Source organism: Mesoplodon mirus (assembly GCF_964341445.2).
Source record: "Mesoplodon mirus genome assembly, chromosome: 7".
In the NCBI taxonomy this organism is placed as follows: domain Eukaryota; kingdom Metazoa; phylum Chordata; class Mammalia; order Artiodactyla; family Ziphiidae; genus Mesoplodon; species Mesoplodon mirus.
The window spans coordinates 5,644,836-5,667,577 of NC_138983.1; the positions used below are offsets into that span (position 1 = coordinate 5,644,836).

At 61.5% G+C, this 22,742-nt stretch overlaps 4 protein-coding genes and 1 long non-coding RNA gene across 5 annotated transcripts; 3 read left to right on the top strand and 2 right to left on the bottom strand.

Annotated features, from left to right (window-relative positions):
* Positions 1-1,947: 1,947 nt before the first annotated feature.
* On the top strand, positions 1,948-3,348 carry GPR152 (G protein-coupled receptor 152; the record flags this gene model as incomplete). Its single annotated transcript, XM_082627777.1, has 1 exon — positions 1,948-3,348. The coding sequence occupies exon 1, from the start codon at positions 1,963-1,965 to the stop codon at positions 3,346-3,348; it is 1,386 nt and encodes a 461-aa protein (XP_082483903.1). The 5' UTR covers positions 1,948-1,962.
* A 1,769-nt stretch (positions 3,349-5,117) lies between these two features.
* On the bottom strand, positions 5,118-7,612 carry LOC309807138. The gene is made up of 4 exons (XR_014294520.1): positions 7,422-7,612; positions 6,273-6,350; positions 6,082-6,190; positions 5,118-5,255 (listed from the first exon to the last, which is right to left on the bottom strand). It is a non-coding gene; the product is annotated as an uncharacterized lncRNA (long non-coding RNA).
* A 335-nt stretch (positions 7,613-7,947) lies between these two features.
* CORO1B (coronin 1B) lies at positions 7,948-13,350 on the top strand. Its single transcript, XM_082626412.1, has 11 exons — positions 7,948-8,011; positions 8,818-9,017; positions 9,417-9,539; positions 9,644-9,773; positions 9,940-10,121; positions 10,210-10,329; positions 11,024-11,128; positions 11,210-11,355; positions 11,537-11,594; positions 12,425-12,703; positions 12,876-13,350. The coding sequence occupies exons 2-11, from the start codon at positions 8,820-8,822 to the stop codon at positions 12,999-13,001; spliced, it is 1,467 nt and encodes a 488-aa protein (XP_082482538.1). The 5' UTR covers positions 7,948-8,011; positions 8,818-8,819; the 3' UTR covers positions 13,002-13,350.
* Positions 13,351-13,717: 367 nt separating this feature from the next.
* Positions 13,718-16,322, top strand: PTPRCAP (protein tyrosine phosphatase receptor type C associated protein). Its single transcript, XM_082626413.1, has 2 exons — positions 13,718-13,786; positions 15,480-16,322. The coding sequence occupies exons 1-2, from the start codon at positions 13,784-13,786 to the stop codon at positions 16,092-16,094; spliced, it is 618 nt and encodes a 205-aa protein (XP_082482539.1). The 5' UTR covers positions 13,718-13,783; the 3' UTR covers positions 16,095-16,322.
* A 122-nt stretch (positions 16,323-16,444) lies between these two features.
* RPS6KB2 (ribosomal protein S6 kinase B2) lies at positions 16,445-22,093 on the bottom strand. Its single transcript, XM_082626640.1, has 15 exons — positions 21,938-22,093; positions 21,537-21,577; positions 21,320-21,440; positions 20,905-20,973; positions 20,218-20,365; positions 19,086-19,143; positions 18,879-18,979; positions 18,710-18,800; positions 18,535-18,625; positions 18,310-18,417; positions 17,705-17,767; positions 17,483-17,560; positions 17,292-17,399; positions 17,080-17,192; positions 16,445-16,880 (listed from the first exon to the last, which is right to left on the bottom strand). The coding sequence occupies exons 1-15, from the start codon at positions 22,013-22,015 to the stop codon at positions 16,679-16,681; spliced, it is 1,470 nt and encodes a 489-aa protein (XP_082482766.1). The 5' UTR covers positions 22,016-22,093; the 3' UTR covers positions 16,445-16,678.
* Positions 22,094-22,742: the final 649 nt, after the last annotated feature.

Genomic DNA, 22,742 nt, shown 5'->3' on the forward strand with positions numbered 1-22,742 from the left:
CCCTAATCCCAGCCCTCTGCCTGGGGGTGGCCAAGGCAGAGCCAGATGGGTCAGGGGAACCATCCTCAGCAGCACAGCATGCCAGGACATGTTGGCTGCAGTGAGCTTTGGACACCAGCTCTGAGGCTTATGAGCTGGGAGACCCAGCAAATTCACTTCTCTAAGCCTCAGTTGCCTCATCTATAAAACGGAGGCAATATTGCTGAAGCGTCAAAGACAGCCCAGTTGTATGAGATAGGCAGGATTTAGCTAAGAGAGGACACGGAGAGGCATCTCAAGTAGGAGGAAGAGTGTGGGCAAAGGCTGGGAGGTGGGAAAGGGGAGGATGAGTTGCCCACCGTGGCCCCCACGTGGGCGACATCCTGGCCGGAGCAGAGGGTATGTGAAATTCAGGAAGAGAGGCCAGACCAGAGAGGCCTTGAATCACAGATGATTGAGGGTGACCTCGGAGGAGGTGGACCCTGGGGGAACCCAGAGCCTGCCCTGAGCTGGAGGGGCCCAGGGCGAGGGGTTTCAGCCATCTGGCCCTGTCAGGAATAGGGGGGCCTGGCTGGTCACTTGGCCCTACTGGGCCGGGGTTAGGGTTTCCCGGCGAGCAGCCCCATGAATGATTGATGTCCTCCCAGCTTGGGTTTCACACCGGCCGCCTTAGTGCCGCCGGGCGCCATGCAGCAGGCCCCGGCGTGGGGCCGTGCGGACGGCCGGACCTCTGGGCAGGCAGGCAGGCACGCACTGCTCCTTCCAGCCAGCAGCCTGCACCTTACAGGTAAGCCAGGCCTCACCAGCTGGGCCCAAGGGGAGCCCAGGGCTCTGATCCAGTAGGGGCTGGAGCTTGCAGAGTGGGGTCTGCCTGAGTAAGGGCCCTGGAGGTGGGGAGACAAGCAGGCTAAAAGGTCAAGTGGCTGGAGCCATGGGCCACGTGGCAGGATCCAGTCTTTCCTGGACATCTAGTTTCTCCACCCTCAGAGGGAACCACCCTCCCCCATCTAGGGAGGGTGGGGTGAGGGCGGCGAGCCTCTTGGGACCCAGCCACCCTCATCCTCATCACATGGCTGAGTCCCCTGCCCCCTTTTCTATTTAGTAGCCCCAGGGGACAGGTGGGGGCCACTCTCTGCCCCAGACTCCCTGTCCACCCTTGGATTCCTATGGGCCCAGGGGCCCTGAGCCCTTCCTTCTTAGAATCTTTTTTCTTTTTTTGGCCGCACCACACGGCATGCGGAATCTTAGTTCCCCGACCAGGGATGGAACCCGTGGCCCCTGCAGTGGATTCTTAACCACTGGACCGCCAGGGGAGTCCGAATCTTAAACATTTGAACCCAGGATACTGGCTAAAAGGAGCCTGTGATGCTCTGACCAAGTGGGTTTTTTTGTTTTGTTTTGGTTTGTTTTTTGGGCCAAGCCACGCGGCTTGAGGGATCTTAATTCCCCAACCAGGGATGAAGACGGGGCCCATGGCAGTGAAAGTGCAGAGTCCTAACCACTGGACTGCCAGAGAATTCCCAGGTGGTTTTTAGACTGTGTTCCCTGGAGCCCTAAGAGCGCTCTCCCTCCGTTATCCTGAGCACACAGCTTTAGTTCACATAGGAGTTCTGCTACGATGTTTTAATTGAAATATAGTTGAAAGCCTCTGGTTTGGTCTGTTTGGACGCCGTGAGAATTCCGTGTAGCAGAATGTTTAGAGTCCTGGTGTCCACATTCCTACCTCTGCCCTTGGGCAAGTCACTGATCCTCTGAACCTTCCTCTCCTTACATGTAGAATGGATCGTATGAGGACTAGGTGAGGTCATCTGTTTAAAGTCCCTGGCAAAGGTCAACTACCCCAAAGGTGATGATGATGGCCCAGAGAGGGACAGCGACTTGCATGGAGATGCACAGCATCCTCTCTCTTCTTTTCAGTCATTCGTGCCTTCATTGATTCACCAGGCACCCACTCCACGTCCAGTGGGACACTGGGGACCTCAGATGGACACTGCTATGGAAGTCAACCTGGGTGCCGCTGGCCACGGGCCCCGCACAGAGCTCGATGATGAGGACTACCCCCAGGGTGGCTGGGACACGGTCTTCCTGGTGGCCCTGCTGCTCCTGGGGCTGCCAGCCAACGGGCTCATGGCGTGGCTGGCCGGCTCACAGGCCCGGCAGGGAGCGGGCACGCGGCTCGCCCTGCTCCTGCTCAGCCTGGCCCTCTCTGACTTTTTGTTCCTGGCGGCAGCAGCCTTCCAGATCCTGGAGATCCAGCATGGAGGGCACTGGCCACTGGGGACGGCCGCCTGTCGCTTCTACTACTTCCTGTGGGGCGTGTCCTACTCCTCCGGCCTCTTCCTGCTGACAGCCCTCAGCCTGGACCGCTGCCTGCTTGCGCTGTGCCCTCGCTGGTACCCTGGGCACCGCCCAGCCCGCCTGCCCCTCTGGGTCTGTGCCGGGGTCTGGGTGCTGGCCACCCTCTTCAGTGTGCCCTGGCTGGTCTTCCCCGAGGCCGCCGTCTGGTGGTACGACCTGGTCATCTGCCTGGACTTCTGGGACAGCGAGGAGCTGCCGCTGCGGATGCTCGAGATCCTGGGGGGCTTCCTGCCTTTCCTCCTGCTGCTCGTCTGCCACGTGCTCACCCAGGCTGCCACCTGCAGAACCTGCCACCGCCAGCCCGGCTCCACGGCCTGCCGAGGCTTTGCCCGCGTGGCCAAGACCATTCTGTCAGCCTATGTGGTCCTGAGGCTGCCCTACCAGCTGGCGCAGCTGCTGTACCTGGCCTTCCTGTGGGACATCTACCCCGGTTACCTGCTCTGGGAGGCCCTGGTCTACTCTGACTACCTGATCCTGCTCGACAGCTGCCTCAGCCCCTTCCTCTGCCTCCTGGCCAGCGCCGACCTCCGGGCCCTGCTGCGCGCCGTGCTCTCCTCCTTCGCAGCAGCTCTCTGTGAGGAGCGGCCGGGCAGCTTCACTCCGGCTGAGCCACAGACCCAAGCGGCCTCTGGGGATCAGACTCTACCAGGGCCAGTGGCTGAGGCCCAGCCACAGGTGAACCCCACAGCCCAGCCACTGTTGGAGTCCGTGGCCCAGCCACAGTCAGACTCTCTGGTCCAGCCTCAGCTGAACCCCAGGGCGCAGCCCCAGGAGAACCACGAGGCCCAGCGCCAGCTGGATGCTGGGGCCCAGCCACAGGCAAGCCCTGAGGCCCAGCCCCCTGGAGCCCCGGCCAGCTCAGCCCCCAGCCCCTGTGACGAAGCCTCCTCTGCCCCCTCCACGGATTCCACCCCAGAGGCCCCTGTGAACCCAGCCGAACCTGCTGCCTCTGAGGGAGAAAGCCCCAGCAGTGCCCCCCAGGAGGAGGTCCCGGGTGCAGGCCCCACGTGAGAGTCTGGGAAAGCCGGGGCCGCCAGGGCAGCAGAAATGCTGGGGAGACAGAGGAACCAGCCGGTCAGAGGACGGCTGCCATGGAGGAAGTCCTCATGGAAAACCCCAGCGAGTCCCTTGGCCTGGCAGACGGACTTGGGTGACGTGAGCACGAAGCAGCCAAAAGTCCCGGACAGTCTGTCGTGAGCGTCATGTCCCTGCCCGGATCCCAGCAAGCTCCTCCGTGCTTGGCCCACACACGGTGCTCCAACAGTCCCCTGAGCTACCACAGCTGATGGTACCCTGCCGGGCTCTGCCCTCCGATGCCCCCCAGACTCCACGGACAGTCTCCCCCTAGCCTCGGTCCTGCAGGAGAAAGACTGGCAGGGTGACTTCTCCCGGCTTGATCTGACCTCCCCTGATCCCTCCCTCCCTGCCCCCCTTCCTGTCCCAACCTGTAACCTGGATACGAGGAGCCGAAGAGGAAGTCCCTGCAGAGAAGGGAGCCATTCATCAGGAGTCCAGACTCTTAGGAGCCCACAAGCTGGCCTGGCCCGGCCAAGCCCTCTCTGCCAGCCCCCTGCACCCAACAGGCAGTGGGGCTGGGGCAGGATTTCCCTCAGCAAGGTGGTGGGCACAGAGGCGAGAGCTAGCAAGCCTGGATTCAAATCCGGCGCTGGGTGACTCTGGACAAGCTGATGCACCCTCAGAGCTCCTGTTTCATCTGGCATTGTGAGGATTAAGTGAGAAAGTGTGTGAGGTGCCTGGCAGGAAGTGGCACACAGTAGGGACTCAGTGAACAGGTGCTCTTCCTTCATGGACATCCAGGGATGTCCCTGCAGGGGCTGGGGATGGATTGGAGAAATTGCCACCTGGCCTGAGCATCTGGGATCCTGTGAACTTTGGGGGCAGATCATGGTGCCCATGACCAGCTCTGGGCTGCAGACACCCAGGTGGCCTGAGAGAGCATGGCCGGCCTCCATGCCTCGGGCAGCTGCAGGGGACTTCAAGGTCTGCTACGTTTAAGGGTTCGAGTGCTCACCTACCCATCCCCCACCATGGAGGAGGTACAGAGTGCGCAGCCTGAGCCCCTTCTATACACTCAGCCCAGATGCAGAGATGGGAATATGTCCAAGCAGAGAACTCTGGGGACCAGGGGCTCCAGAGAGAGCACAGGCTCCTTGGAGGTCACACGGTGTCTCTAGGGCAGAGCCAACCTGCTCCCTCTTAAGCTGCAGACACTGCTAGAAAAACTAGGAAGTGCTGAAGGTCTATTTTCAGACCCCCCACGCCACTTCCTTTTCATATCCATCACTCTCTACTGGCACTCACCCCACCCAATCCCCAGGGTTCCAAAATCATGAACCCTTTCCCCTTTCACCCCCCGCCCCCCCCATCCTTTCCCATTAGCTCAGCGTTGTGACCTTTAGAAGCTGAGAGATGCCCTTGCCAGTAGGTGTAAATGACAATGACATTTTACGTGCTACCCTTCCCAGGGGTGCTTGCTGTATAGGCAGACTGAAGTGGTGCAGTCTCTTTGCCTCAGTTTTCTCCTCTGTAAAATGGGGTGATAACATTCCCTTTGCAAGTGTGGCTGTTGTGATCATTAACCAAACCCGGGGATGGAAGCATGCTGGGTGGTGGTGTTGCTGATACCAGCAGCATAATCATAGCATTTCCTGCAATTGTGGGCACCAAGGCTGGTGGGAGAGATTTCTGGACAGGCACAAATTTGTTGAATTCATTCATTCAGCAAATATTTATTGAGCACTTGTTAGGTGCTTTTTCAGCCAGCCTTCATTTTGGGTGGGGTTAGCACATGGCCTCTAGTGCCCCTCAGAGGTTGTTTGAATCCTGGTTCTCCACAGCTCACCAACTGTGTGATCTTCAGCAAGGTTCTTGGCCTCTTTGAGACTCAGTCTCCTCATCTGTAAAATGGGGATCATAATAATGGTTCCATTTTCTAAGAGTGTTAATCCCTGTGAAGTGCTCGGATCCTTGCCTGGCACACAGTGCTTAATCATTGTTAGCCACTAATTCGATTATGCCAGTGGACAGCCCCAGGTCTCACTCAGACCTGGGACAGCACTGACCCCCCAGAGCCCACGTGGCAGCATCCTGCCCACCAGGGGTTGCCCCCCCCCCGCCCCACCGCACAGCCTCCTCCTCCACTTTCCAAATGCTTTCACACTCCCCACCCCATTGGACTGCACACTTCCTGAGGGCAGGGTCTGGACTGATGTCCCCCTTGCAGAGTGCCCCTCTTCCTTCTCCCAGGTAGGGATCCCGAAGCTGTTTCCCATGAGGCAGATCAGGGATTAAATCCTCGGTGCCAGCCACCTGCCTTCAACTCTCGTCCGTAATCCTAACCCCACCTCTTGGGGGACCTCCCTGGCGGTCCAGTGGTTAAAACTGTGCTTCTACTGCAGGGGGTGTGGGTTCCATCCCTGGGTGGGGGACTAAGATCCCACATGCCACGCGGTGTGTGGCCAAAAGAAAAAAAAGATGCTACTAACCCTACCTCTTGGAGAGTGGGCCAGCCCCACCTCCAAGGTCCCAGAAGGGAACCCCACTCATAATGGGTACTTGCCATCCAGGAGAAAGAGCAGTGCCATGAAGGGTTTTGTGAGATAAAGAGGAGTTCTCCTCCCGGCCCACAGGGGAGGGTTTTGTATCGGAGGAAACATGCACACCCAAGGCCAGAGGGGCTGAAGGGAGGGCTTACCCCCCACAGTCCACAGTCCCTCCCCTTACCCCTAACACACTCCATGGGGCTGGGCTCCTGTTGCCCTCTGGAAGATTCATCCCTTCTGCAGGTGAGAGACACACTTCCCTCTCCTTCATAGGCACCAGACATTGAGAGCTGTGAATATGAACATTTTTCAATTCCACATTCAGGGCTGCCATTCATTTATTCATTCAGTATACATTAATTGAACAAATACCGTATGCTAGGTCTTGTTCTAGGAACTGCGGGTATGGTGGGAAACAAGGCAAAGTGCAATCCTCAGTTTGCGGACGTCCTAGCGGGACAAGGCAGACAAAAAGCAAATACACAAATAATTGGGGAATTCCCTGGTGGTCCAGTGGTTAGGACTCTGAGCTGTCACTCCTGAGGGCACAGGTTCGATCCCTGGTTGGGGAACTGAGATCCCACAAGCTGTGCAGTGCGGCCAAAAATAAAAAATAAAGCAAATATACAAAATAATTATACAATATAACATAAGGTAGTGATTAAGAACGTACAGGAGGAACAAGTAAGGGCCAGAGAGTGATGGGTGAGGGGGATGGTCAGGGAGGGCCCCCAGAGGAGGTGAGATTTGAGCAGAGACCTGGAGGAAGTGAGGGATGGAGTCTTTTCAAGATCTGGGGGAAGCGCTTCCAGATGGAGGGAACAGGATGTGCCAAAGCCCTGGGGTGGGAAGGGAGGTGGTGTATTTCAGGGATAAGGAGGGTCAGTGTCACTGGGCCACATGTAGAGAGGATGAAAGAAGGTAACAGGTGGGGGAGGGGGCAGTGACGGTGGGTCATTGATGTGATGAAGGGCAAAGGGAGAGGGTTCAGGGTAGGGGATCTGGTGTGGGCTTTAGACAGACCCCTGGCTGTTGCCTGTGGGACACAACAGAGAGGGAAGCTTTGTGGCTGCACTTCCTCTTCCAAACCACCCACATTCTGGTCCTGGGCTGGAAGGATTGGCCTGTCCTATAGGGGTTATGGAGCAGTGGGAAAAGCAAGGACTTTGGAGTCAAACAGAATGCCAGATTGGAGGGGGCAGATTCTGCCTGTGGGACCTACAGGGACACCTAAGCCTGCCCGGGTGGGATGGGGATGAGGTAGATCCAGGAGGCCAGCCTGTCTCAGGAGCTGGCCAGGAGGAGGGAGACATCTATGGACAGACCTCCAGGCCTCGGTGGGAGATGGCTGAGGAAAGCAAGGAAGGTTTGAGGGTCTGGAAGTCATGGCCTTATTTCTCTTTTTAATAAGGAGGCCAGGCAGGACCCAAAGGTGTTCACCGGGGAGAATGAGAGGGCTGGGCCTTCCACTCGCCCCCTAAAACACCACTGTTTTATTTACATTGTACCAAGAGCACGTACCTTTGTAACTTGAGGCATGTGAATATATTGCCTGTCCGAGTAGATACTATATTTCAGAGTCGAGGTGGACTCGACCGGGAAGTATGCATTAAGGTGTGGGATAGGGAGGGCGGGCTCCACCCAACCCTGGCGACTCCTGAGGACGCCGACAGGAGGAGCAAGATGGGGAAGGGGTCCGGATCTGCCGCCAGGCTGCCGCACTACGGCCCCATCCCCATCCCGGACCCTGCCTCTGCCCCTGCCCCTTTGCCCCTGCCCCTGCCCCTTTGCCCCTGCCCCTGCCCCTTTGCCCCAGAAGGACCTGGGGGGCTGCGGGGCGGAGCTCTCTCAGGCCCCGCCCAGGCCCCGCCCCCGAGCCCCGTGAGGCCCCGGCCCCGCACTCCTCAGGCTCCAGCCTGCCAGGCAACAGCTCACAGCCTCCCGCCCCGCCCCTCCGCGCGTGACCTCGGCCCCGCCCCCTTGAGCCCCCGCCCCGCCCCCCGCCCCCCGCCCCTCTCTCCTCTGTCACTTCCTGATTCCCGCTTCCTGCTTCCCAGAGACTGGGATACGGAGCCGCCCGAGGTCAGTGCTACAGCCTCCCGGCGTCCCTGGTGAGCGCGACGGGCCGGGGCTGGGGGCGCAGGCGGGGGGTTGGGCGGGACTTCGGGGGCAGAGCCGCAGGGGGCTGGGGTGGGGGTTGCGAGTCCGAGGAGCCCTTCCCCTCCGCGGCGCCCCACCCTCAGTCCCAACTACCCCTGGCCGCTCAGCGTCTCCCCTGCCAGACCGGGATCCTTGAAGTTGGGCTCCTGCTTCACCTGGACCCCGCTCTGAGGGCGATCTGGGATGCTCTGTGGCTGGGAGCGGCGTCCCGACCCCCGCCCAGTCCTGCCAGGCCCCCTGGACCGGCTTGGGGCTCCCTGCACATTCCTGCAGGCACTGCACATTCCGTGGGACCCAGAACTGTGGCCTAGCGCGGACCCACAACGGATATCATTCCGGCCTCCTCTGTCTATCCTCCCCATCACCCTGCTTGCAAATCCTGGGCAGGAAGGAGCCTGCTGGGAACTGACTAGGACCCACCAAGGAGCTAAGCTTGCACTGACTCTGGCACCTCCCCCCTCCCCCACACGCATACCAGAGGCCGGGGAGAGGCCCTGGGTAGCGTCCAGCAGAGCCCCTCAGGACTCAGCAGTGGTTCTGCAGGAGGTCAATGCATTTCTGCCTTCAGATCCCCCCTTGGGGAGAGGCAGCCAGGTCAGCCCTATGACCCTATCCTGTAACTTGGGAAACCGAGAGCCAGGCAGGTTATCAGGCCCAGGCGCCCTGTTGCATCCTCCCCACTCCCTTTGTGCAGCCCCGGGAGGCTTGGGGGTTGTTGGGATGGGCAGAGGCTGACATATGCTTCTCCACCCTGCAGTCATGTTCCGCAAAGTGGTTCGGCAGAGCAAATTCCGACATGTATTCGGGCAGCCTGTCAAGAATGACCAGTGCTATGAGGACATTCGAGTGTCCCGTGTCACCTGGGACAGCACCTTCTGCGCCGTCAACCCCAAGTTCCTGGCAGTGATTGTGGAGGCCAGCGGTGGAGGCGCCTTCCTGGTGCTCCCCCTAAGCAAGGTGGGCCCCATCGGGGCTGGGAGGAGACTGGAGCCAGCTTGGTCGCATCTGCCAGGTCTCTCTGCTCCCTTCACAACCCATAATTTGCCCATCCCCACACTGCCGGGCAGGTGTCGTAATCCACATTTACTGCCTGGGAGGTGTTAGCACAGACAGGGAAAGTCTGTTTTTTATTGCCACGGAGTCAGGGTCAGAGGCAACAAACGTCTCCTGCTCACCTGGTGACACCTGTGAGGAAGAGGTGGGTTAGGAGGAGGCAGAGTGAGAGTCACATCTGGGCCACCTGTGGGCCAGGCCAACCGCGTCATCCCCCGTCCACAGAGGGGAGGGCTGAAGTTCTGGGAGGGATGGAGCCTGGGCATCTTGGGTCCCCCTTGACTGCCCCCCTCATGCCTGCAGACCGGCCGCATTGACAAGGCCTACCCGACAGTGTGCGGACACACAGGACCTGTCCTGGACATTGACTGGTGTCCCCACAATGACGAAGTCATCGCCAGCGGCTCGGAGGACTGCACGGTCATGGTGAGGCATGGGGCTGTGATGGGGCGGGGGTCGCAGATGTGGCTCAAGGCTCCTGGCAGTGGGGCTAAGCAGGGGCCTCAGCTGCCCTCCCCACCCCTCCGCAGGTGTGGCAGATCCCGGAGAACGGGCTGGTCTCCCCGCTGACAGAGCCGACGGTGGTGCTGGAGGGGCACACCAAGCGAGTGGGCATCATCACCTGGCACCCGACGGCCCGCAATGTGCTGCTCAGCGCAGGTCTGCACCGCCGCCCCCTCCCTGCCCCTCGATGCACACAGCTCCGCAGCATCCCACACCCGCTCCCGGGCCCATCGGACACCCAGGAAGGTTGAGGCCCACAGAGGTCGAGTGCCAGGTCGGGTCCCAGGAGGGTGGTCTGAGCTGATGGCCCCCCGCCCGGCAGGCTGTGACAACGTGGTGCTCATCTGGAACGTGGGCACGGCGGAGGAGCTGTACCGCCTGGACAGCCTGCACCCTGACCTCATCTACAACGTCAGCTGGAACCGCAACGGCAGTCTCTTTTGCACCGCGTGCAAGGACAAGAGCGTGCGCATCATTGACCCCCGCCGGGGGACTCTGGTGGCGGTACGTGGCCCTGGAGGGTGAGGATGGCCGCAGACTGACCGAGGGGCTCTCTTGGGGCTCCACACTGACCGCTCCATCTCCCCGGCAGGAGCGGGAGAAGGCTCACGAGGGGGCCCGGCCCATGCGGGCCATCTTCCTGGCAGACGGCAAGGTGTTCACCACGGGCTTCAGCCGCATGAGCGAGCGGCAGCTGGCGCTCTGGGACCCAGTGAGTAGCCCGGCCGGCCCGAGCAGGCGGCCTCAAGACGGGCTCCACCCTGGGCGAGGAGGGCGGAGGTCACCTGGAGAGGCCTGTCGTTCCCAGGCTCTCGGCCTGGCACCTGAGGCACCCAGGACCCAGAGCCCTGCCAGCCTCTCCTCTCCCTGCCCCCGGCTCTCTGGCCTCCCCCACCGCCTCCACCTGCCTCCGTGTCTGCCCACGGTGTTCTTGCCCCTGAAAGGCCCTTCCCTCCTTTGCTTGTCTGTTAACACTCAGCTGTCCTCCGAGGCCCAGTGCAGGGGTCCCCTTCTCCAGGAAGGCTTCCAGTCTTTCCTGTGAACTGCTCTGTCCCACAGGCTTAACCTTCTGTCTAGTGACCTCCAGGGGCCCCTCTGAGACAGCAGCTGGTGCTGCCCAGCACCCCTGGCTCCCGCGTGGTGGGGACTTTCTTAGTACTTGCTTGGTGGCCTGGGGGTAGTCTGAAGGCCTGGAGTAGGTGGGGAAAATGGGACCGTGGGAGTGGAGGGAGGGGAGCCAGGAGGGCCTGGCCGGGCTACACCGTGTGGGCAAAGGGTGGCCATGGTAGGGGCAGTGCCAGCTGGCTTGTGAGGCTAGCTGGGGCCAGTCCCAGTGAGGGGTTAGGACAGTGAGGGGAGAGGGCAGGTTCTGGCCTGGCCTGACTGCCCCTCAACCCATGTGCCAGGAAAACTTCGGGGAGCCCATGGCCCTGCAGGAGTTGGACTCTAGCAACGGGGCTCTGTTGCCCTTCTACGACCCTGACACCAGTGTGGTCTACGTCTGCGGCAAGGTAGGGCTGGTCAGGGCTGGTGGGGACAGGGAAGAGATAGGCAGGCCCGGGTGCTGACCCCTGCCCCCTCCCACCCTGCAGGGTGACTCCAGCATCCGGTACTTTGAGATCACAGACGAGCCCCCCTACATCCACTTCCTGAACACGTTCACCAGCAAAGAGCCCCAGAGGGGTATGGGCAGCATGCCCAAGAGGGGCTTGGAGGTCAGCAAGTGCGAGATTGCCCGGTAAGAAGGTGGATGTGGGGGGCTGCTCAGGAGCAGGGACCGGCCCAGAGGGGCCCCAGGGTCAGGGGTCAGCCCGGGGGAGGCGCCAGGGTAAGGACTGGAAGGGGAGGGCAGAGGGAGCTGGGAGAGCTGGTGGGGAGCAGGTTCCACCCATGGGTCCTCCCTCCCCGCCCTTTCCCAGGTTCTACAAACTGCACGAGCGCAAGTGTGAGCCCATTGTCATGACTGTGCCACGAAAGGTGAGGCCACCTGGTTCCCTGCCCACCCACTCCCTTTCTAGCAGACAGACCACACAGGGGTGACCAAGGTGAGGCTTGTGAATGGGACATGGCCGAGTGTGGGTGTAGTCAGTGGGCTGGATAGATGCCAGCGTGCCCAGCCAGGAGCAGGCAGGGATGAGACACAGGGTGAACTGAGGCCTCGCTCGGCATGAGCCACAGGAGACAGATACTGGGCAGCCTTGGAGGTCTCCCTGTAGGAGGCAAGGCAGGACCAACAGCATGGCTGGGGCAGAGCCTCCAGTGAGGGGTGGGTAGTCAGCCAGGCGAAGGCACAGGGGTGGGAATGGAAAGAGCAGCGGGGAGGCTGGCTGCAGTGGAGGCTCCCGTGAGGTGGGGATTCAGCCACATGTGGCTCGGCCTCAGAGCCCCAGCTGAGAGCCTTGAACGTGCTTCATTTCTCTCCAGCCAGCGTTTACTGAGGGCACAGGGTAGCATGTCAGGCACGTCCAGGGAGCAGAGCTGAGGACGAGCTCGATGGGGCCAGCCCCAGGAACTCACTGTCCACAGGGCACAGATGTGGCTCCTGGAGTCCCACAGAGCCACGTAGCTGGCCCCTGCTTGGGAAGGTGGGGGGGAATCTTCAGAGGGAGCTGTTGGTGGTGTCCAGAGGGAAGTGAAAGAACAGATTTGAGCTTTAGAAAGGTCACTAGGGGTCAGGCCATGGGAAGATTGGTTGACAGGGTGCAAGCCTGGAGGCCAGGAGAGTGTTGAGGAGGTGGCCAATCAGGGTCCAGACGAGGGGACCCTGCAGGTGGGCCCCAGCTGACCCAGACCTCCCTCCCGCCCAGTCGGACCTCTTCCAGGATGATCTGTACCCCGACACGGCTGGGCCTGAGGCGGCCCTGGAGGCAGAGGAGTGGGTGAGCGGGCGGGATGCCAACCCCATCCTCATCTCCCTGCGGGAAGCCTACGTGCCCAGCAAACAGCGGGACCTGAAGGTCAACCGGCGCAACGTGCTATCAGACAGCCGGCCCGCCGCGGCCCCTGGCTCCCCCCGTCCGGGGGCCTCCACGCCTGCTGCCTTCACCAGTGTTGCCGCCCCTGGCGGCAGCCTTGCCGGAGCCGGGGTAGGTGCCCCTCAGCTCAGGGTGGTGTTGGGAAGCCCAGGTGTTGCCCAGGTCTGCTGTGCCTGCCTGAACCACTCACTGCCCCTCTCTGGGCCTCAGGCCCCTCTGCCTGATAGTAGATTTGGGGAGGGCTGCAGCTCCGAAACCCCTGCCCCCGCTCATGTCCCCGCAGGAGGCTGGGAAGCTGGAGGAGGTGATGCAGGAGCTGCGAGCACTGAGAGCGCTGGTCAAGGAGCAGGGGGATCGCATCTGCCGCCTGGAGGAGCAGCTGGGCCGCATGGAAAATGGAGACGCCTAGACCTCGGGCCCAGTGGATGCCACTCCCCATTCACCTCCTCCTCCCACCCCTTTCTCACTCAGCCTCTGCTGGCAGGTCACACTGACTCCAGCTGGCTGCCCCTGCCCCGCTGAGGGTTTCTGGGGCAGGTTCAGGGACCAGTCCACACCCTGACCCATCCTGTGGGCCTAGGCTGGAGCCACCGCCTGGCTTTGGGCATTGTTACTGGGGAGGGTTTTTGTACCCAGGAGAGCTTCTACTCTGAGGCACCGTCTCCCCCACCCCCACCCAGCCCCCCTGCTCCCTCCCCTGAGGAAGCAGGAGGGATGGGCTCTATATTTTCATTCCAAATAAAATTCTCTTTCTAAAAGCCAGGTTTGCCCTTCTGCTTCAAGGGTGGGACTGGGAAAGGAAGTCTGGACCCCTGTGGGGGGACATAGGGTGCCCCCATGGATCGTAAATGTGGGGAAGGTCTGGGGGACCGTGAGCATCCCCCACCCCGCCCCCCATAGCCCCAGCCTGGCCCCGGGAGAGGCTGGTGAGGATCTGGTGTGGATCAGGGTGGTTCTGAGAGGCCCCGGGGTGGGGGGGGCGACGAGAGTCCTGTTGCAGGGAGGGCTGTGCCTGCCTGAACCACTCACTGCCCCTCTCTGGGCCTCAGAGACCTCAACACCCCGGGGTGTTGTGGGCAGGAAGCGGAAGCGCCGAGTTAACCCCAGGTGCGTCGAGAGCGCAAGCTCATTTCTCGCTCCACACGGCCAGGGCTGGAGGTGGGCGCCCGGCGCTGAGAGGCCAGCAGACCGATGGTGAGCGTGGAGCCTGCTGGGTCCTTGGGGTGGGGGCCACAGGAGGTCAGGGCTGGAATGTCTAGGCCCCAGGAGCTAAGGAAGGACCCCCCGCGGGCCCGGGGGCACGAGCAGCCAGGCAGGGGGCAGGGGCGAGAGACCCGGGATGAGCCCGGGGCAGAAGCTGGGCCTTCCTCTCACCTCACATCAGACCTGGGCCTCCCTCAGATTCAGGGGGTGGCCCCCCAGTGCCCCACTCCGTGCCCGACCCCCCTTCAAGACCCCCAGGTGGACTCTCACCTGCTCTGCTCGGGAGCTGGGACTCCACACAGCCTCTACTTGCATCCCTGGAGCCTGGGCAGACAGTGTGGGGTGGTGGAGAAGCCTTGCTCGCATCTCGGCACCCCTCCCCCCGCGCACCCCCCACCTGCCTTGTTCCGACCGCAGGCTTCCTCTGGCAGCTGCACCCGCCTCCCCCAGCCCCTGGCCCTGCGAGGCCCAAGGCTCCAGGGACGGAGAGTTGAACGGAAATGCTGCAGCTGGGGCAGTCCCCGTGGCTGGAAGGGAGGAAGAGGGGTCTCAGTGACCCCCATCCTGGGACCTGGCCAAATGGAGGCTACACAGTTGCCTTGGGCTCAGTCCCCCCCCCTTCCTGGGCCTCAGGAAGAGCCAGGTCCAACACTGGCCTTGCAGGTGCCTTCCTTCCCTTCCATCCCCTCCTCCCGGGGCAGAGTCTTTACAGATATTTCTTCTTTTTTTTTTTTTTTTTAGTTTATTTATTTTTGGCTGCTACTCTTCTTTGTGGTGCGCGGGCTCCTTATTGCGGTGGCTTCTGTTGTTGCGGAGCACAGGCTCTAGGTGCGTGGGCTTCAGTAGTTGTGGCGCACGGGCTTAGTTGCTCCACGGCGTGTGGGAATCTTCCCTGACCAGGGCTCGAACCCGCGTCCCCTGCATTGGCAGGCAGATTCTTAACTACTGCGCCACCAGGGAAGTCCCTACAGATATTTCTTGAGCGCCTAATCTGCACTAGGAATTGTTTAGGTGCTTAAGCCAAAAAGATCCCCATCTTCCTGGGGGGAAGATAAAAGAATAAGCATACTAGGGCTTCCCTGGTGGCACAGTGGTTGAGAGTCCGCCTGCTGATGCAGGGGACACGGGTTCGTGCTCTGGTCCGGGAAGATCCCACGTGCCGCGGAGCGGCTGGGCCCGTGAGCCATGGCCGCTGAGCCTGTATGTCCGGAGCCTGTGCTCCCCAACGGGAGGGGCCACAGCAGTGAGAGGCCTGTGTACTGTAAAAAAAAAAAAAAAGAATAAGCATACTAATCAGGCAGAGTTATCTCCTGTGTCGGGGAGCGGGTAGGAGGGTAAAGCAGGGCTGGGCTGCGGGGATGAATGTCAGGGTACTAATCCAGGCCAGCTTAGGCTGCACTGAGGTGCCTTGAGCCAGGGTGAGCAGGGAGCCATGTGGCTCTCTGGGGGGATGGAGCATTCCAGACAGAGGGGACAGCCAGTGCACAGGCCCCAGGCAGGAGCCGGCTTACATGGTGCAGTGGGAGAGAGGGAGGCGAGAGGGAGGAGGACGCATCGCTGGCGGACATCACAGAGCCAAGAGAGGCCTTACTGACGAGGACTTGGGCTTTTCTGCTTGACTGACCCCACCTTACCCAAGAGGCAACAAACCCCAGGCAGTGAGCCCCTTCCTGTCTCCCCCCAGGACCTGCCCTGCGTCCTAGGGCTCTGGACCCTGCTGGCCCTGCCAGGGGCCCTGGGCTCGGGCCGCGGCGCCGAGGACAGCCCGGGCTCCAGCTCCTCGGTCACTGTGGTCCTGCTGCTGCTGCTGCTGCTGCTGCTGGCCACCGGCCTGGCGCTGGCCTGGCGCCGCCTGAGCCGGGACTCGGGGGGCTACTACCACCCGGCCCGCCTGGGCGCCGCGCTGTGGGGCCACACTCGCCGCCTGCTCTGGGCCAGCCCGCCAGGCCGCTGGCTCCGGGCTGAGCTGGGGTCGCCAGATGAAGACCCGGAGCGGCAGGAGGACGAGCAGGACGTGGAAGATGACTACGACCTGGGTGGTGGCCAAGAGGAGCGTGAATCCCAGGAAGAAGGGCAGTGTGGACAGGGGCCCAGCCCACAGCAGGCCCCGGAGCCGGCCGAGGAAGCCTATGACGATGACACCAAAGGGGGCCTGGGCCTCAGCTCCCAGGGGCCGGTGGGCTCAAGGGGCAGTGCCGAGGCCCTGCTGAGTGACCTGCACGCCTTTGCTGGCAGCGCGGCCTGGGACGACAGCACTAGGGCAGCTGGGGGCCAGGGCCTCCATGTCACCGCACTGTAGGAGCCAGCCCTCATGCCACATCCCGGTCACCGTGCCTCTGCTTCCCGAGCTGCCACGGCTGGACACAGCCTGCCCTGGGCTCATGTCACCCACACCCCCTGCTTGGAGAGCCTCAGACAGTCACTCCCCACCACGAGTTCTAGTCCCCAGGTCTGTGTATCCCTGGCCCCTCCAGGAAGGCCATCCGTCCCCAGGGGGCACTGGGCAGCCATCTGAAATAAAACCCCTCTGGCCCCACCCACCGCCGTTCTGTGGTCCTATCACGGCCCCTCCCACCCCTTAGCAGGGACTCCTCCCGGCACGACCCCACCCGCCCCTGCCCCAGAAGTCCAAAGGAGAAGCCAGGTCAGTGCCATGATTGAATACTTTAATAATCCAAGGGCACAGTTCAACTGCGGGAGGTGAGGGGGGCAGCCCCCCTCGACTGGCAGCCTTGGTCTGCAGTCCTTCGTGTTCATGATTCAGGGGTACGGCCACCCCCAGCAGAGACACACTCACGCACACTCGCTCCTGTACCCCTAGGCACAGCCCTAGGTCTCTGGAACTGGCCCGGGGTCCCACTGCCCTCATCTCCACCCACCCTCTTAGCGCCCGGGGCGCCCACGGCCTTTCTTGGACTTCTTGGTCCCTGAGGGGGGTCGGATGGGGAGGGGGGCAGTGCTCGAGGGCGGCGGTGGTGGCCGCGGCGGCCGCGGCGGCAGCAGGAGAGGGGGTAGCGGGGGCTCCAGGGGCTCCGGTGGGCCGGGGCTGGGCCGGAATCCCTCAAAGGGTGAGAACTTCAGGGGGCTGCAGAGGAAACCGAGGCAGAGTCAGCATTTACTGGCACGGGGCCAGGATGCAGTCAAGTGCCCACCCAGGCGGCCCCTGCCATAGAAGTCCCCATGGTAGACGGAGAAACAGAGGCTGAGGCTGGTTCCGAGACGGCCAAGGCAGCCCTGGGGTTGACGGCAGAGCCAAAGCTAGAACGGCCCCCGCCCCGCGGTACCTGATGGGGGTCCTGGGGCTGCTGTTGAGGCGCCTGGGGGAGCGCAGCTTGGGCTGGAAGGAGAAGCCCTCCTTGATGCTGTCCAGGACGGAGGGCGCCACGTACGTGAAGCCCTAGGGGGCAGAGGCGGGGCCAGGCGATGCTCAGGGTCCACCACTCCTTGGCCACACCCCTGCCCGTGTCCCCGTAACCCTCAGGCCCCCAGACCTCACCAGGAAGGCCTGGTTGGCGCTCTCACTGAGGGCCGTGTCATCTGGACTGTCCACCGGCGTCTGCCTCGTGAAGTGGGAGTCAAACTGGCTCACGTCCTCCTCCGACTGCTGTGGGCACCCCGGGGGGAGAGTCAGGGGTGTCCAGGACAGGGGCCTCCACCCTCCCCCAGGCCAGTGGGACCTCCACTCACCAGGGAGGGCCGGTAAGGGGGGTCCACGCGGCGGGCCAGGAGGTCATCCCAATTAACGTGCCGGAAGAAGGGGTGCCTCTGTGGGCAGAGTGCCCCCAAACGTGCCAACATTTCACCCTCCGTGGCTCCCTCAGAAACACCCTCTGCTCTAGGGCCCTGCCCCCTGTACCCAGACACCCTTGGGGGCTCAGCCCTGCCCCCTCGTAATGGGCCCAGACCCACCTGAACATCAGCAGCGTCCCCGGGGCCACCCCCGATACGTTGGCTGGGATTCCGCTTCAGAAACTGCAGGACAAGGGCAGGGGGTGAGGGTCTCGGGCAGAGGTACCGATTGTTTCCGAGTGGCCCCAGGGGGTGGGGAAAGGTGAGAAAGGGGTCGTGGCTTGCGGTGGGGGCCCTGGAGTGTGGTCTCCACCTACTGACACCCTCAGGATTTCCAAGGGTTGGTCCCATGGCCCCTTCTCCACAAAGCCTTTGCTGGCATCACCCCAGGGCACATTTGTGGGGATCCAGCTCACAACCTGGACGGGGTGCCTAGCCTCCCACTGTGGTCCCCAGTGATGGACTTTTTGAGGAGAGCAGCTAGTGCATGGTGCAGGCTCGCTGATTAGGACTCGACTAGGGGTCTGTCCAAGGTCGGCAGCCGGTCTGCGTCAGAGCTGACATCTCACACCTCACAGCCAGGGCTCCTCATCCCAAAGGCATGTCGCACAGGTGGGGGAAGGGGAGTGGGGAGCTCCAGCAACCCTGGCCCAGGGAGACTCAGGAGCCCATGCAGGGCCTGGGAGAAGAGACGGGGGCCGGACCAAGGGCAAGAGGGAGCCCACCTTTTTGACGAGGTCCCGGGCATCTGGGGTGAGGTAGGGGGGCAGCTCCAGCTTCCCTCTGATGATCTTGTCCATGGTTTTCTTCCGGTTCTCTGCAGTGAAGGGTGGCTGGAGAAGGCAGAGGATGAGAGGAGCCTTGCGGGCCTCCCACTGGGCCCGCCCCCGCCCCGGGAGGGGGCCCTCCTCCCGCCCCCACACCCACCCTCCCGAGGAGGCTGGACTTGCCGATCCAGTGAGCATGTCGTACATCAGGGCCCCCAAGCTCCACCAGTCCACCGCCCGGTTGTGGCCACTGCGCACCAGAATCTCAGGGGCCCTGGGGGCCAGGTGGAACCATCAGTCAGGCCGAGCCCTGCCTGGCTGTCCTCCCGACCCCTGGGCCCAGCCGGCTGCCGCTTACATGTACTCGATGGTGCCGCAGAAGGTGTGGGTGACGGCACCCTCGTGAATCGACTCCTTGCAGAGGCCGAAGTCCGTCAGTTTGATGTGACCTGAGGAAGAATGTTAGGGCGGGTCGGTCAGGACCCCAGGCCACCCCACAGGGCTCAGCCCTCCCCACACATGCGCACCCTGGCTGTTGAGCATGATGTTCTCAGGTTTGAGATCCCGGTAGATGATGCCTTGGGAGTGGAGATGGCCCAGGGCCAGTGTGATCTCTGACAGGTAGAAACTGCAGAGACAGGACAGGGTGGAGGCAAGGTGGGGGTGTGCAGCCAGGCCCTGGTGGGGAGGGGTCCCTGGACCCCCTCAGGAGAGAGGCTGGAGGTAACACCCACCAGGCCGTGTCTTCCAGAAAGATGCCCTCTCGCTCCAGATGTGTGAAGAGCTCGCCGCCTGCGACACAAACATGTCAGCAGCTGTGTGCTGGGACCAAGGTCCTCTGCTCGCCGAGCCTTGGTTTCTTCTTGGGGAGAGTGGGGCTCGTAATTCCCGCCCTACCTGCCTCCCAGAGCTGCCGTGGGGACTCAATTCAATTCAGCAAACGTCTACCGACGCCTACTCGGTGCCTGGCCCTGTGCTGGGTGAAGCTGGGGACAGAGATGAAGAGCCCCAGCCACTGCCCGCAGGACGCTCAGTCTACGGGGGAGACAGACACGCACACAGCTGCTCCAGTGCCAGACTGGGGCAGCGGCCCTGAGAGCCCACCAAAAACCTCACAGAGGAGACAGGAGGACACAGTTAACCCCAGCGTGAGGGGACAGAGAAAGTCCCTGGCGGCGGTGAGACTTAAAGGGGGTGCAGAGATGGAGCGCAGGAAATGAAGCTCCCAGGGCTCATCGGGACAGATGGGGTCAGTAGGAAAAGCAGGCCCGGATCGCTTCATGGCGAGCAGGGGACACCAGGCCAAGGAGGCCAGGCTTGATCCGGGCAGTTGCAGGGAGCCATGGAATTCTGAGTAGGAGTGTTGGGGGCAATCCCGTGCTCTGAGACGATGACCCTGGAAGTTGGTGGAGGAGACACTAGGAAGAGGGTGAGCTGGAGGCTTTGAGGCCAGTTAAGAAACAACTGTGACGCCTCCCCTCCGCCCAAGAGAGTAGAGAGGATAGAGGACACTGCAGAGAATGAACCTTCTGGATTGGGATCTGACTGGATGCAGGGCACACAGGAGAGAGGACCAGGACGTGAAGGGCTACTAGAAATGGACAAAACAACCCTCTGGACATCTATACAAACTCCCACCATTCCCATCCACCCCCAACACCGGTGAGGGATACAAGAGGCACTGGACAGACGTTTGCTGAATGAATGAATGAATGAATGAATGGATGAATGAATGAACGGACAGAGGGATGGATGAGGTGGGGCCCCCCTGGCCATTCTACATACCACGTCTCTCCCAGCTCCCCCCAGAGCTCCCTGTGCTGGTTCCCTGGCCTTGCCCACGCCCCGATGGGCCCGCACTCATACCACTGAGGCACTCCAGGATGAGGTAGAGTTTGCCACCAGTCTGGAAGGCATAGGCCAGTTCCACAATGAAGGGGTGCTTCACTGACTCTAGAATGTTCCGCTCAGCCCGCGTGTGTGCCGTGTCCTTGGCGTTGCGCACAATTTTGGCCTGCAGAGGCAGGGATCGGTTAGAAGCTGGGCCCCCAGGACTCCCTCAGTCCCTCCAGCCATTACCCTTCAGCCATTCTCTATCACCCCATTGTATTTCTCCATAATTCTGCAGCTATCAGCAACCATCCTTTCCAGGGACTGGTTTATTCTAGTAGTGCCATGTTTCTCAACCTCCGCACTCATGACATTTGGGGCAGATAATTCTTTGCTGTGGGGGGCTGTCTTTTGCATTGTAAGACCTTTAGCAGAATCCCTGGGCTCGACCCACTGGATGCCTGTGGCAGCCCCTCTCTAGTCATGACTCAGAAATGTACACCGACATTGCCAACATTGCCAGACGTTGCCTGGGAGGCAATACTGCCCATGGTTGAGAATATACTGCAAAACAATATAATTGCTACTGACAGTAAACAAGCAAGTGCCCAAGATAGAGACCATCTCCTCCACCACGTTCACTGCTGTCTCCCAAAGGCCGCTGTAGTACATTGGGAATGGCAGCCACTGGGTGAGGCTCTGTCGGCTGAATGAATGACTCACCTTCCTCAGGACTTTCATGGCATATATTCTGCCCACATTGGTGCCCTGCACCTTTCGCACCTGGAACACCTGCAGGACAGGGGAGACAGGATCAACCTCCCTCTCCATATCCTATCTTCAAAAAGCCCTACCCTGAAGCTCTGGCACTGGGACCAAGAGGCCCACCCAAGAGTGGGGCGGTAAAGATTTCAAGTCCGATTCTAAGAGGATTTACAAGTCAAACTTTTTTTTCTTTTAACTTTTTGGCTGCCGGCACGTGTGATCTTAGTTCCCGGACCAGGGATCGAATCCCCGCCCCCAGCATTGGAAGCACTGGATCCCCACAGAAGTCTCTATAAGTCTAATTTGTTTTGAGACCCTTTGGTGCAGCAAGACTAAGCCTGTGAGGCCAGTGAGGAAGGAGGAGGGCCAGTACCTTGCCATAGTTCCCCTTGCCCAGCACGCGCAGCAGCTCGAAGCAGTGGGGCCCGATGCGCTCAGGGCCCGGGTTCACACTGCTCTCAGTCAGCTCCACCTCTTCATAGTGTCCCACAGGCCTGTGGACACAAGAAGTTAACGGGCTTAAGCTCCAGTGCTCCTCAGGTGCCCTTCCCCAGCCCATTCCCTCCTCCCCCAACACGACCCTCACTCACTCCAGGCCAGCCGCCCTCAACTCGGCAAGGGGACACACGTCCTGTGAGAAACCGAGGGGTAAGAGCCAAGGGAGGTGCCAGGCTCCCTCCCCCCAAGCTGGACTGCTTGGCCCAGGCGTGGAGAGGGTGAGGAATGGGAGCTGGCAGGCGATGGACCAGGACTGGGGAGGAGAGGCGAGGGCAGGAAAGGGAGACGCAGGGGAAGGGCTGGGGGCCTGCAAGACAGGTGGGGGTGAAGGTAGGGTCAGAGCCTAATAGTGGCTGGGATCTTGGACAGACCGGGGTCTGCAGGAGAAGAGCCCACTCTGGGGGCGGGGGGGGGGGGCGGGCGCACGAGCGATCCCACCGCCTGGATGATGGGATCGAGCCGGGATCGAGCCGCGCCCGGGCGGACCACTCACCGCGGGGCTTAACTCTGGCTCGCCCTCGCCCTCGCTGCCTTCCTCCGTCTCCAGGTCCAGGTCAAACACCGCCGCCATGCCTGCGCCGGCCCCGAGGGCCCCCAGGCGCTTACCTAGCAGCGCTCTGACTGACAGGCTGACCCGGGCCTTACGTCATCACTCCGCGACGGCGGCCTCGCGCGCCGATGACGCAAGAGGCTGCCCCTCCCGCGAGCTGGCGGCAAGAAAATTTGGCGTCCGTCACAAGGCATCTCGGGAATGGTAGTTCCTGAGTGCCGGGGTGCTAAAGCCCGCCGAACCTTCTTCCGCGGGCCCCTCAGTCTTCCCAGCACAGCTTCCTCCGGGGCGGCACAGGACAAGGGCCTCCTGGAAGCCGAGTATTTTGGTTCTGGGGCGACTTTGACTTTGGACGGGGCAGAGTCGAAGTGCATGCAGGTGTAAGTGTAAATGCAATTTCCAGCCCTGTTGGAGCCCTACGCTGCCAGGTTGTCTGGGTGGTGGCGAAAGGCCGGTCGAGTATATCTCTCTGTTCGCCTCTGAGAGGGAGCCGGCTGCTGCATCACGGTCTCTAACGTGCCTCCCGCTCGAGGACCCTCAAGTCAGCATTTACTGCTCCGTGCTCAGCTCACTGCTGGGCTTTGTTGCCAGATTCCTGTCGGAAAGGGTTTGGGTCTCACTGATCCACCCGTAATTATGGGCTTGTGCTGTGCGTCGGACACACGGACTTGTGTTCGGTGACACTACAATAATGAACACACCAAACCTAGTCCGTGAGTTTAGATTTGGGGATGGATTCTTGTTGGAT